The sequence below is a fragment of the Phocoena sinus genome, chromosome 10 (assembly GCF_008692025.1).
Source record: "Phocoena sinus isolate mPhoSin1 chromosome 10, mPhoSin1.pri, whole genome shotgun sequence".
NCBI classification, from domain to species: Eukaryota; Metazoa; Chordata; class Mammalia; order Artiodactyla; family Phocoenidae; genus Phocoena; species Phocoena sinus.
In genome coordinates, this window is record NC_045772.1 from 74,578,223 (window position 1) to 74,591,618 (window position 13,396).

At 34.4% G+C, this 13,396-nt stretch overlaps 1 protein-coding gene across 4 annotated transcripts in view; it reads left to right on the forward strand.

Annotated features, from left to right (window-relative positions):
- The window catches only part of CPNE8 (copine 8), a 323,255-nt gene that overhangs the window by 52,744 nt on the left and 257,115 nt on the right, over positions 1-13,396 (forward strand). For all 4 annotated transcript variants that reach the window (XR_004351899.1, XM_032646596.1, XM_032646594.1 and 1 more), the window contains exons 2-3: positions 8,145-8,185; positions 9,665-9,711. Coding sequence is in view for 3 of the 4 variants with exons in the window: in XM_032646596.1 (XP_032502487.1) it covers positions 8,145-8,185; positions 9,665-9,711 (88 nt within the window). In the remaining variant the exon portion in view is untranslated. The remainder of the gene's footprint in view (positions 1-8,144; positions 8,186-9,664; positions 9,712-13,396) is intronic.

The following is a 13,396-nucleotide window of genomic DNA, read 5'->3' on the forward strand; positions in this document are numbered from 1 at the left end:
AATCAGGCTCCCGGACTTCAGACTATACTACATAGCTACAGTAATTAAGAGAGTATGGTACTGGCACAAAAACAGAAATATAGATCAATGGAACAGGATACAAAGCCCAGAGATAAACCTACGCACATATGGTCACCTTATCTTTGATAAAGGAGGCAAGAATATACAGTGGAGAAAAGACAGCCTCTTCAATAAGTGGTTCTTGGAAAACTGGACAGCTACATGTAAAAGAATGAAATTAGAACACTCCCTAACACCATACACAAAAATAAACTCAAATGGATTAAAAACCTAAATGTAAGGCCAGAAACTATAAAACTCTTAGAGGAAAACATAGGCAGAACACTCTATGACATAAATCACAGCAAGATCGTTTTTGACCCACCTCCTAGAGAAATGGAAATAAAAACAAAAATAAACAAATAGGACCTAATGAAACTTCAAAGCTTTTGCCCAGCAAAGGAAACAATAAACAAGATGAAAAGATAACCCTCAGAATGGGAGAAAATATTTGCAAATGAAGCAATGGACAAAGGATTAATCTCCAAAATTTACAAGCAGCTCATGCAGCTCAATATCAAAAAAACAAATAGCCCAATCCAAAAATGGGCACAAGACCTAAATAGACATTTCTCCAAAGAAGATATACAGATTGGTAACAAACACATGAAAGAATGCTCAACATCATTAATCATTAGAGAAATGCAAATCAAAAGTGCAATGAGATATCATTTCACACCGGTCAGAATGGCAATGTAGATCAAAAAATGTAGATCAAAAAATCTACAAACAATAAATGCTTGTGAGGGTGTGGAGAATAAGGAATCCTCTTGCACTGTTTGTGGGAATGTAAATTGATACAGCTACTATGGAGAACAGTATGGAGGTTCCTTAAAAAACTAAAAATAGAACTACCACATGACCCAGCAATCCCACTACTGGGCATATACCCTGAGAAAACCATAATTCAAAAAGTCATGTACCACAATGTTCATTGCAGCTCTCTTTACAATAGCCAGGGAATGGAAGCAACCTAAGTGTCCATCAACAGATGAATGGATAAAGAAGATGTGGCACATATATACAATGGAATATTACTCAGCCATAAAAAGAACTGAATTATTTGGAGTCAGGTGGGTAGACCTAGAGTATGTTATACAGAGTGAAGTTAGTAAGAAAGAGAAAAACAAATACCGTATGCTAACAGACATATATGGAATCTAAAAAACAACAAAAATGTGGTCATGAAGAACCTAGGGGCAAGACGGGAATAAAGACACAGACCTACTAGAGCATGGCCTTGAGGATACGAGGAGGGGAAAGGGTAAGCGGACAAAGTGAGAGCGTGGCATGGACATATATACACTACTAAATGTAAAATAGATAGCTAGTGGGAAGCAACTGCATAGCACAGGGAGATCAGCTCGGTTCTTCGTTACCACCTAGAGTGGTGGGATAGGGAGCGTGGGAGGGAGGGAGACGCAGGAGGGAAGAGATATGGGGATATGTGTATATGTATAACGGATTCACTTTGTTATAAAACAGAAACTAACACACCATTATAAAGCAATTATACTCCAATAAAGTTGTTGAAATAAATAAAGTGCTCAGCACAAAAAAAAGAAGCAAGTGGTAGCATTAGCCGTGCCCCTATAAGAGGTATGGCCTGCCAGTTTTTAAGTATGAAGATTGAAAAATTTTGAATACAATTTTAAATATTAAAAAAAATAAAGTGCTCAGCACAGTGCCTGGCACCCAGCTAAGTAAATAAATAGTAAGTGAGGAATTTGTGACATAGGTTCATGTTGGGTATGATGGAGTAGATGGAGGGAATAATCATTTCTACCTTCTCGGGGGACACCAATGAGGAAAGGCTGAAAGAGGAATTCACATTTCCCAGCAGAAATGAGGTTGCTGAGGAAATTTTAGGGACAGGGTAAAATAATAGTACAGAAATATGAGGCAATTTTAGACTAAAGGACTGTAAAAAATCTGAAACGTCTGGAACAGAGTCTGTGATATGGAATATGGATAGAAGTGCAGCTAAGGATAAAGCCGGGATCAGAATGTGGCAGGTATGTAGTATTATTTTAAGGAGTTTGGAGTTTCTGTTGGTAATGGGTTTTATGCAGGGGAGCCATTTGGTCAGGTTTTACTGTAGAGAACTTTCTCTTGGAGACATCTTGGTGAATGAACTGGGAGACAGGAGGCAGGAAGACCAGTTAAGATCTAGCTCTAAGGTCTGGGATGCAGTTGGGACTTGGAAGCAGAAGCCAAGGTGGGGGAAGCATTAGCAGAAGGAGATGGAGGGGAAGGATGATTGGAGTCTTGCTTGGAAGAGAGATGGGTTGAACCCTGTTGCTGTATTAGTTTCCTGTAGCTGTTGTAACAAATTATCACAAACTTGTTGACTTAAAACCACAGAAATTTTTTCTTACAGTTCTGGAGGCCAGAAGTGTAAATAGAGTGTCACTTGGCTGAAACCAAGATGTTGGTAGGGCTGCTTTCCCTCTGGGGGTTCTGGTGGAGAAGCCATTCCTTGCTCTTTTCCAGCTTCTTGTGGCTGCTGGCTTGCCTTGGCTTGTGGCTGCATCATTTGGGTCTTCAAGGCTAGAGCCCACACATCTCTCTCTGCTCTGTTCACATCACTCTGTGTCAAATCTCCCTCTGCCTTCTTCTTATTAGGATATGTGATTGATTGCATTTAGGGCCCACCCAGATAATCCAGGATAAACGCCTCATCACAGAATCAATAATTTAGTCACATCTGCACAGACCTTTTTTCCCCTAAATAAGGGTCACATTAATAGGACCCAGAGATTAAGACCTGTTATGTTTGGGGGGCCATAATTCTGCCTTCCATTGTTGCCACTTACTGAGATAGGAAATAAAGAGGCTACAAGACTGCAGAAAATATAATGAAATTAGTTTTGTACATAAATTTTAGGTTTTTAAGAAGACTCATATTCTGTTCTCAGTTTCTTTTATCCTTCCCATTTTTAACACAAATGTTTCTCTTCTTTGGCTGAAATCAGGGATTGGGTTTTGTAAAAGCCATCTTTTTTTCTAAAAGCTTGTATCACCCTGAGTTAACCCTACATATTACTTCAAACCAAAGGGTTCTTCTGTTTACCTTAGCTCAGGCAAACAGAGCTCTGACATGTCAGATTGTGAAAAACCCTGAGTTTCCTTTAAGTAAATTTCAAGAATATCAATCATAGGTGAATACAGAAAAATTTTCACCATTAATTATCTTCCCCTCAAATTCTTTTAGTATATATACCAAATTCAACCCAGGCAAAGGTTGAAACTGTGTATTTTATTACTGACCTTTTCAGCTCAACAGTACTAATAAATACTTTAAAACAACCATTTTCAGCAAAAACTGAAAAATAAAGTTTATTTTATTACTAGTTTTCATTGAGTAATATATATCATACACGATAAAGTTCTACTTGTATGCTCAGGCTATGAAAGGTGGCTGGCTGCTGCTGAGCTGAAATTTTAGTCTATTTGTACAACTTCAAACCTGAATGTCTATTCTTATTTTCTTGAAAGCTGGTAAACAAGTACTTTCCAATGATCCTACCCTTTAGAATTACTTGGTGTCTTAGATTCTAGCTAATTCTGGCTTTTTAGTAAGCTTCAGTTTCAAAATACTTGATTTGTTTCATTTCTAAAGTTTTACTTTTTCAGTACAGTGTTTCTATTTGCCGTAGAAGTTTTAGGTTCAGGAAAATATTTTTTTCCTTAAATTTGCATGCTAAATTTCCAGCTATAATATTTGTTCAAAGAATAAAAATAATGCATAAATGAGTCATAGAGAATTAAATATTGCATTCAAGTGACTTCCAAAGATTCGATGAATTTCCTTTCAGTTGCTCAAAACAAGTCTTGATTTCCTGTCATTATTTAAAAAACTCAGAAAACCATTTGTGTGTTATATGCATTAAATATATATATATATATATATATATATATATATATATGCATGCCAAGAACTTCTTAATTCCAGTCCTTAAGACAATATAATGCCCAAGGTAAGGGCCCTAGACATGACCCAGTGACATGGGGCATGTTTATAATTTCCTCACTCAGGTTTTATTCAGTTAATGAGTTACTTATTAGGGCAAAGGTCTAATATGCCACCTTCCTCTTCTACTCTTTTTTCCATAATAAAACACCTCATCCTACCTATAGTGAAAAAGGTGATGCTTTTGATTGGATACTAAAACCGTTCATTCGTACAGACTGTTGCTTATGTGCCAACTAGGTTCTGTGGTTGCCTAAGCAATATTTAGTAAAGACCTTGCAGGCGGTCAGTTGATCCTGAGACTAAGTTGGATAACAGGTAAATAAAAGTCCTCTAATAATTTCCTAAATTAATTAAACCCAGAGTCATTCTGTTTATAGATACAGAACAGTTCTCAGAGGCAGTTATATTTATGCAGAGACGTGGTTCTCTGTCCACATGTAGAAAATTTATGCTGGACTGTGTTTGTAAAATGATAAAGCATTGTTTGGTTCTATTCATAGGCTATATTTTTGTTCATATGGAAAATTAAATAGAGCAATTTTTTATTTGCCTCTATTTATAAGCTATATTTTTGTTCTTATTAAAAATTAAATAGAACAATTCCACTCAGGTACAGCAGTGGAGCCTCGTTACATGTTGTCTAAGTTCTGCTGGCCACAAGTAGCTTTTTGGAATTCACTTCATACCTTCAGTTTGAAGATTTATTCCCTAAAACAAATATATTGTGTGCTTTTTTAAAATTAGCACTTTAAAAATTCACAAATAGTAAAATTGTCTTTACTGTGAAACTATTAACTTTAGAATTCATAATATATACAAGCAGATTTTCTTTTTCAAAATGCATCTGTGTTAGGATAATAATATTTGCTTCCCTTTTAAAGGAATCAAAAAATTCAATATTTACTACACTAAGAACAATACTTATTAGCTTATTTCATTTACTGAGTTGGAAAGAATTAGGAGCAGGCCTACAACTTGTAGGTTAACTCACTTACAAATATCCTTTACCTTAATAGATGGTGTTGTTATGCTCATTTTACATGTGAATAATTAGAAGTTTTAGTTTTCCACTAATAAACTCTCATTATATAATTGTAACAGAAAAGGATACTTAACCTTAAAAAAAAGACAATTATTTCAAGATATACATTTGTTTAGACTGTTTTTGTTATATAGACATACCTATAAATTGTTTTTTTTCTAGTATATTTAAAAAAATAATTTGGTTAAGAGCTAACTATTGTACCTGATGTTTTTTATTTGTAGTTGAATTAACTTTACTCTATTTTACTCTTCCTTCTCCCCATAATAAACTGTTATTTTATATACCATCCAATATTGCTATTTATTTCTGAGTTTGTCCTCTTAGTAAAGTTCAGGCATCTTGAGATTTGAGAACATGTTTAATTAGTGCTTAGTTAGGTCTTGGGCATAGAATATTTTCTTGAAAAATACTTGCAGAATTGCTCTGAAGTTTAAATGGAATTGCAATTTTCCTGTTAGAGAAAGATAAGTCTGAGATGTCATTTTAAGAGGTTAACTGGCTGTTCAGTATGGGTCTTGGAATGCCGGTTGAGTATAAAAACTATAATGGTCAAGAAAACTGTAATATTCATCTTGGCCACTAAGCACAGTTCTGTGCTAATAACTATATGAGAAGCCATCTTAAAATTGGAAGGTGGCTTGTTGAGCATAAAATCAGAGTAAGCAGCGTTGTCGGATGCGCTAATTGACTATTGTCATCGAGGGAAGGTAGCTTGATGCATCTGTCTGTTTTAAGAGATTAATATCAATAACGATTGAATTATAAAGGGGGAAGTCAGGGAACCTTTTCTCCTGGATGGTCCTGGAAAGGTGTTACTAACTTCTTCCTTATCTACTCCTATTGCAGGCTTCATGCAAAATATGCCTCTTCCATTAACCTAGTACTTCTTCATACAGGTTAGAGTTTAATTGATTGCGCTTTAGCTTTAGTTATGATATTTCAATCATACTCTTAAGTCCAGACATTTTAATTGGAATTTGAGATGAGTGGTTACTAGAGCAAATCATGCAATTCACAGATTAAATTTTTGGTTAGGTTATTTCTTCAGGTAAGTTTTCTGACTAATGCACTGTATTTCTCCATAATTTCTTTTCAGGAATTTGCTCTCTTCCTTGTTTAGCTACATCAAGGTTTATAGAATAGAAAGACCTGTTCAGGATTTTTATAATGTTCAAGTTCAATATTCCATTATAAAATTGTAGGCATAATGTTAAAGGCATCCTAACTGGAGCAAAAGACAACCTCATGGAGGGAAGAGTAACCTTCCTATATAAAAGCTGGTGAGGGGTGGTGTGTGTGTGTGTGTTTAAAGTGCTTTATATAGAAAACAAAAATATTTTTCTGTGACTAAGTACAGTTATGTTTGGCCTCCTATCCTAGTTCTCTTTGTTCATAGCATAGGCGGCATCTCTCTTCACATTAGTCTATAAACAAGAATTTATTTTATGTCATACTCTAGTGGCTCAACGAGTAGGTATAATGGGAGGCCTTCTACATTTCCAACAGTCAGGAAAACAAGTTGTTTCTCCCTGACTTCTCAAGACAATGTAGCATTTTGTAAAGAACAGGGAAATCGGATTTAAAAGGTTGACTTCATTGGAATATTCTGTACTGGGCTGTGTGGTCTTATTCATTTACTCAGTTTCTCTGACCCTCAGCTTATTTTCTTTTTTTTATACAATAGCCTTCACAATAATACCTCTCTTTTAACTTAAGGTGAAAGTGCTTTGTTTCTAATGGGATATTAGGGAGGAAAAAATCTTGCATTCCTGTCATCAGTCCTAACTTCATGATGCATTTTGATAATCACTGGTCTTTTGCAGTGATTCTTATCATGTAAGAATATTTGCCTTTTACAAACTTTTAAAATCATATAACTTTGAGTATAGTAGTCTTCGGGGAATTAAATCTAGTCAGAGATAGTTTATTCTATTTTATTCATATGATCAAATTATATCTGAAATTTATTGTCAAATAGCAATGGGAAAGCTAAACTGCAAAGTTCAGGGACTAAGTTATGAAGAGCTTATGGAGTTTTTTCCCCCTCGTATTATAAAGGATCTAAGGTTTTTTGTTTGTTTTTGACCTTACCTACTGTATGTTATGGATCATAATCGCTAGAAGAAATAATGTGGCAAGTAAAGTCTATGATTAAGAATATTTATCTTTATTGTTGATAGAAATCCATTATTTTGTATTTATGGTTAAGGATTGTAAGGTTTTTATTTTTTTTAAGATAAATAAGGCACCGAAATCACATTATTTGCTTTTAAATGTGTATAACATAGTTTTTGAGTCCCAAGCACACTGCAATATTTGCACTGTCATCTCTCTTCGACTTTAGTGAACTCTGAAAGAAAGAGCTGAATTACATTTTTTAGGACACTTAATGAGCAAAACTAGACACATAGGAAAGGCTGGAGAATTTCCATGTGAGCGGAGAGCTACCTTTATAAATATATAACATAGTATATTCTCAAATGGAAATGTTTTAAATTTACTGTTTGCCAGTCATTGCTGGAGTCATAGTGTCTGCTTAGGGGACAGAAGGATTATTTTAATATGATTTATGACTAGTGGTCTTTGACTTAATTCCAAATATAAACATGTCTGATAGTTTCTTTCTGGGAATATTTAAAGGCGTAATCCCATTTTTTTTTTTTTTTTTTGTCTGTGCTGTTCTGTTGACTGTGTTTTTATTTTCTCAGTGTATAGTGAGTGATTCCATAGAAGGAGTAACTTTTAAGAACCTGAAATATGAAAGGCTATCAGGTTGATATGAAAAAAAGCCTTTCAAGTAACAAGCATGGTACAGATAAATGCACATGAGTGGTAGTCCTGGTGAAAGAATACAACAGGGTAAACATGAGATTTTTATTATAAGTATTAAACATAAAAATGTAATTTAACTATTATAAATTATTACCAATTAATGGAGGATGAATATGAAGCACAAATGTAACTTTTGGAACTTTCAAGTCATCATTCGTGTATATATATATTTATATTTATATAAATATTTTGGTATTATATTTATCTAACATTTTCTCTTTTATTCAACAGAAATCTTCTTGACAGAGACACATTTTCTAAATCTGATCCAAGTAAGTATCTATTACTTGCTTTTTTTTTTTTTTTTTTCGGTACATGGGCCTCTCACTGTTGTGGCCTCTCCCGTTGCGGAGCACAGGCTCCGGACGCGCAGGCTCAGCGGCCATGGCTCACGGGCCCAGCCGCTCCGCGGCATGTGGGATCTTCCCAGACCGGGGCACGAACCCGTGTCCCCTGCATTGGCAGGCGGGCTCTCAACCACTGCGCCACCAGGGAAGCCCTATTACTTGCTTTTTGAAATAGTCTACTTATTTTACTTGATTTTTCAAAAAGTTGTTTGAAAATCATAGTTCTTATTTAAATATTTGTTTTGAAGCCTAGAAAGCAAGATGGAGTATAGTCTTAGGCCCTGCATTCTCATCTACCTGGGCAGTACTCTGGCAAAAGAGAGGGAATTGCTTAGCATTTTGAGAATAAGATGACAATGCAGATGACTGCAATGTAGGACAGTTCACTTTGAAATTAAACCTCATTGTATAGCCATATGGTAGAAATTATCTTTGAAAGACAACTGTAATGGGCCATAATTTTATGATCAAGTCAGAGTAATCATTTTCCTTTTTTTGTGAATAAATGCAGTATATAAAGGCATGTACAACCAAGTGAATTATATAATATCTTGAATGAGCTGAAGTTTTTGATTCCTAATTATATATATTGAAAATTGGAGATAAATTGTAAAATGAGACAGTTTAAATTAGAAAACAACAGAAATAATGTATAAATCAAATAGTGAGTCCAAATCTTGTAATATTTAGAAGCTGATATCCAGCAGCTCTCCATCTCTACAAATGTGTGAACCTGTGTGGTTTAACTACAGGAGAGAGGTTTTGTCAGTTGACAGAAGAATTCTTGAGGTAGTCACTGGAGAAAAGGCATTAAACTTTGTGGGTATTAAAAATTCCTGGGGCCCATTGACAAGTGGGTGGGATATTTTTATAAATTAATCTTTACCCCAAACTCTTAATCTCCCTTTTTTGCAACTTCCTTTTGTGGTTCATAGGATTTCTTACTTGTTTACAAACATTGAGGATAGGAGTTGCAAATATTAAATTTGGCATATGATTTGCTCCAGATATCCTGCCTATGATGGTTTTGAGCATTGTAAATATCCTAGGAAGAGCTTGACTTATGACTGGTAACATCCTGAAATATTTCAAACTGTTTAACCTTAGTTAAAAGATTTTTTTACCTATATCTGTAGCATAATGCAATTGAAGACATTAGCAAATAATTGTTATTTTTTTTGTGCCTAGCTCTATACATGCTAAGTTCTAAAGACCTGATATTGTTTCTTGCTTTTTTATAAAAAATTTTCATCATGTGATGATTTATTAGCAATTTTCATGCCAGAGTAAGGCTAGGAACTAATTTTAATATAGCTTTTGTACAGCTGAAAAATAAATTGGATACATTTATATCTGATATTTATAAAAAACGTTTAGATATATTTATTTTTTCATCTTTTGTAGTTTGTGTCTTGTATGTACAAGGAGTTGGAAATAAAGAATGGAGAGAGGTAAGAATTTGAATTAAAAAAATTGTGCTGGAAGACATGGTATAAGTTATAATGTGATCAAGATGATACTTTCCTGTTTTTAGTTATTTTAGTAATTTTCTTATAGATTTATTTATTTTTATTTATTTACTTTTGGCTGCATTGTGTCTTTGTTTCTGCTCGCAGGCTTTCTCTAGTTGTGGCGAGCAGGGACTACTCTTTGTTGTGGTGCGTGGGCTTCTCATTGTGGTGGCTTCTCTTGTTGTGGAGCACTGCCTCTAGGCATGCGGGCTTCTGTAGTTGTGGCACACAGGCTCAGTAGTTGTGGCTTGCAGGCTCTAGATCTCAGGCTCAGTATTGTGGCGCATGGGCTTAGTTGTTTCACGGTTTGTGGGATCTTCCCAGACAAGGGCTCAAACCCATGTCCCCTGCATTGGCAGGCAGATTCTCAACCTCTGCACCACCAGGGAAGTCCTTCAACCCAAAGATTGAATTTCTTTTTTATTTTATTTCATTTTAATTTGATGAAAGCAATCTTTGTGTTTTGTTCTTAATAATCCTTAATGTTTAGCTCATTTATGATCTTTCTGTGGAATAATCTAGCCTTGAATTTGTATTTTCCTCAGTCTTACATAAATTTAATGTGATCCAATTCTTACATAATTGAAGTTTGTGATTTTAGTCTCACTTTTTGAGGTCAACTGCTGATTTTATAAAATATTGCTTTAAAGCGTTTTAAAAGTGATATCAATTATCACCTGCTTTTTGACAGTTAATAACTTGTTATTTGAAAATAAAGTAGAAACTCAGTTTCCTAATACAAATACTTTGTGTAATGGAGTAAGAGCAAGGAGGCAGAATTACTTTTTTCATGGTTAATAATTTTATTTATTTATTTTTATTGCAGTATAGTTGATGTGTAATATGTTTCAGGTGTACAATATACTGATTCACAAATTTTAAGGGTTGTACTCCATTTATAGTTATTATAAAGTATTGGCTATATTCCCTGTGTTGTATAGTATATCTTTCTAGCTTGTTTTATACATAATAGTTTTTACCTCTTAGTCCCCTCCGCCTGTATTGCCCCTCCCCACTTTCCTCTCCCCATTGGGAACCACTAGTTTTGTTCTTTATATCTGTGAGTCTGTTTCCTTTTTGTTATACTCACTAGTTTGTTGTATTTTTTAGATTCCATGTATAAATAATATCATCCAATATTTGTCATTCTCTGTCTTATTTCACTTAGCATAATACCCTCCAAGTCCATTCATGTTGTTGCAAATGTAAAATTTCATTCTTTTTAATGGGTAATATGCCATTTTGTATATATGTGTGTGTGTGTGTATATATATATATTTATATCTCACATCTTCCAGTCCAAGGATATGGTATACCTTTCCATCTGTTTATGTCATCTTCAGTTTCTTTCATCAGCATCTTACAGTTTTTGGGATACAGGTCTTTTGCCTCCTCAGGTAGGTTTATTCCTAGTTATTTTATTCTTATTGATGCAATGATAAATGGGATTATCTTACTGGTATTTCATAGATAGTATACAGAAATGCAACAGATTTCTGTATATTTGTATCCTGCAAAGTTACCAAATTCATTGATGAGCTCTACTAGTTTTATGGTGTCTGCTTTAGGTTTTTCTGTGGATAATATCATTTCAACTGCAAACAGTGGCAGTTTTACTTCTTCCTTGCCAATTTGGATTTCTTTTATTTTTTCTTGTGTAATTGCTATGTCTAGGACTTCCAATACAATGTTGAATAAAACTGGTGAGAGTGGGCAGCCTTGTCTTAGAGGAAATTCTTATAGATTTATACTGTTGAGTATGATATTAGCTGTGGGATTTTCATATATGGGATTTTCATATATGCCCTTTATTATGTTGAGGTATGTTTCCTTTATGCTCACATTCTAGAGAGTTATAATAAATGGATGTTGAATTTTGGGGACTGTTAAAGGAACTGAGATAAATATCCATAATGTATAGGACCAGGCATCTTGGCCAATGAAAATCCTTAATGATGAGGCTTTCTTATTGCCTAAGCAATGAGATGTAAGTTTCTTATTTAATATACAGTGTTTTTCATAATAATAATGACTCTTGTTCTACGCCCTTTAGAATACTGACTAATTTAGTTTGCACAACAACCTTAAGAGGTAGATGCCATTTGCATCCTTATTTTACACATGAAGAAATTAAAGAACAGAAAGCTTAAGTGACTTGACCAAAGTTAGCCAGTTGTAAATAATAGAATGGGGATTTCAACCCAGGCCATTTGGCTCTATAGTTCCTAATTTGCAGAATCCTTATCTGACTCCAACCTTCACGTTCTGGTTTTATTAATAGAAATTCTATAAATTGATCTTTGGGTCTTTATTCATATCTTCTTCAGCTTGACTTTGGATGAAAAACAAGTAAGAGAAGAAGCCTACTATTTAGGTAAAATGGCATAATATTAAAATAAATCAGAAAACAGAATATTTTACTTATTTGTTTTTTTCTCTTCGAAGGGGTAGAATGTATAAGAGGGAATAATATGCAAAATTGGTATAAAAACAAAGTAGAAATTGAGAATATGATGATAAATAGGACCCAGAATCATATAGAGTGGGTAGGGAAAAGATGGACGAAGATGGGGAGATACCAGTTAAGAGACAATTTCAATAGACAGCATTTCAAAAAAATTAAAAGTGTTAAGAACTAGAGAATAGTCTGGAAGAATAGAAAAGGAAGTGTCAGATGCAGAGACAGCATTTTGTAGGTAAAATCCATTGTATATAGCATCTAATTGAACTAGCTGGATAAAGGAAAGGGGTGAAAAAAATGAAATACACTGTATATATTATTAAATCCCCACCAAATCATTTGAGAAAGTCCGTTTCTTTACATTGAGAGCCAGTATGGTATACAGTGGTTAAGGGAGTACACTTGACCTCTTAGTGACTGTTTCCTCATCTGAAATGTGGGGAATTATGCTAATGATTCTAGCTCACACAGTAGTTATGAGGATTAAACTAACCACTGGACCATGACTGGCACATAGTAAACACTATATGATTAAGGCTACCTTGGTTCTCTAAGAGATCAAAATACATTTTTAAGAATAACAAAACTAGTAAGTGGCAGGTAAGTAAATTCCTGCATTATAATATTCTGTAAAATTCATTGTACAAGCCCAACAGTTGATGGGAAAATGACCTGTGGGATTTACTTGGCCTCAAACCTAATATGATGGTATGGTGTTGCATAACTGCTAAAAAGCTAATGCAATCTGAGGATGCGTTGATGGATGTGCAATGCTTACATTAAGGAAGATAATGCTGTTATGTTGAGCTGTATTAAATTGTCATTTTTGTAGCTCACAGTGGTTGAGGGTTGGCAATTTTATGTGATTCAATTAAACTCTCTTGTATTTTGCTCTCGTAGGAGCAAATCTGGAACGTTTGTTTTCAGTTCTCCATTTGAGATCATTGAAATGCCATATATGAGGAGGGCTACCATCTTGAAGAAAGGGATAGACACTATGTCATATTAATGAAGGAATGTTTAACCTGAAAAATGCAAAGACTCTGAGTAGTTATAATAATTGTCTTCAGATTCTTAAAAGTATTTTGATTTAGACATGGGGGTACAGTTACTTGAAGTTGAAACAAGAAAGGAGGAAAGAAAAAATTTGGCTCAAAGGATGAA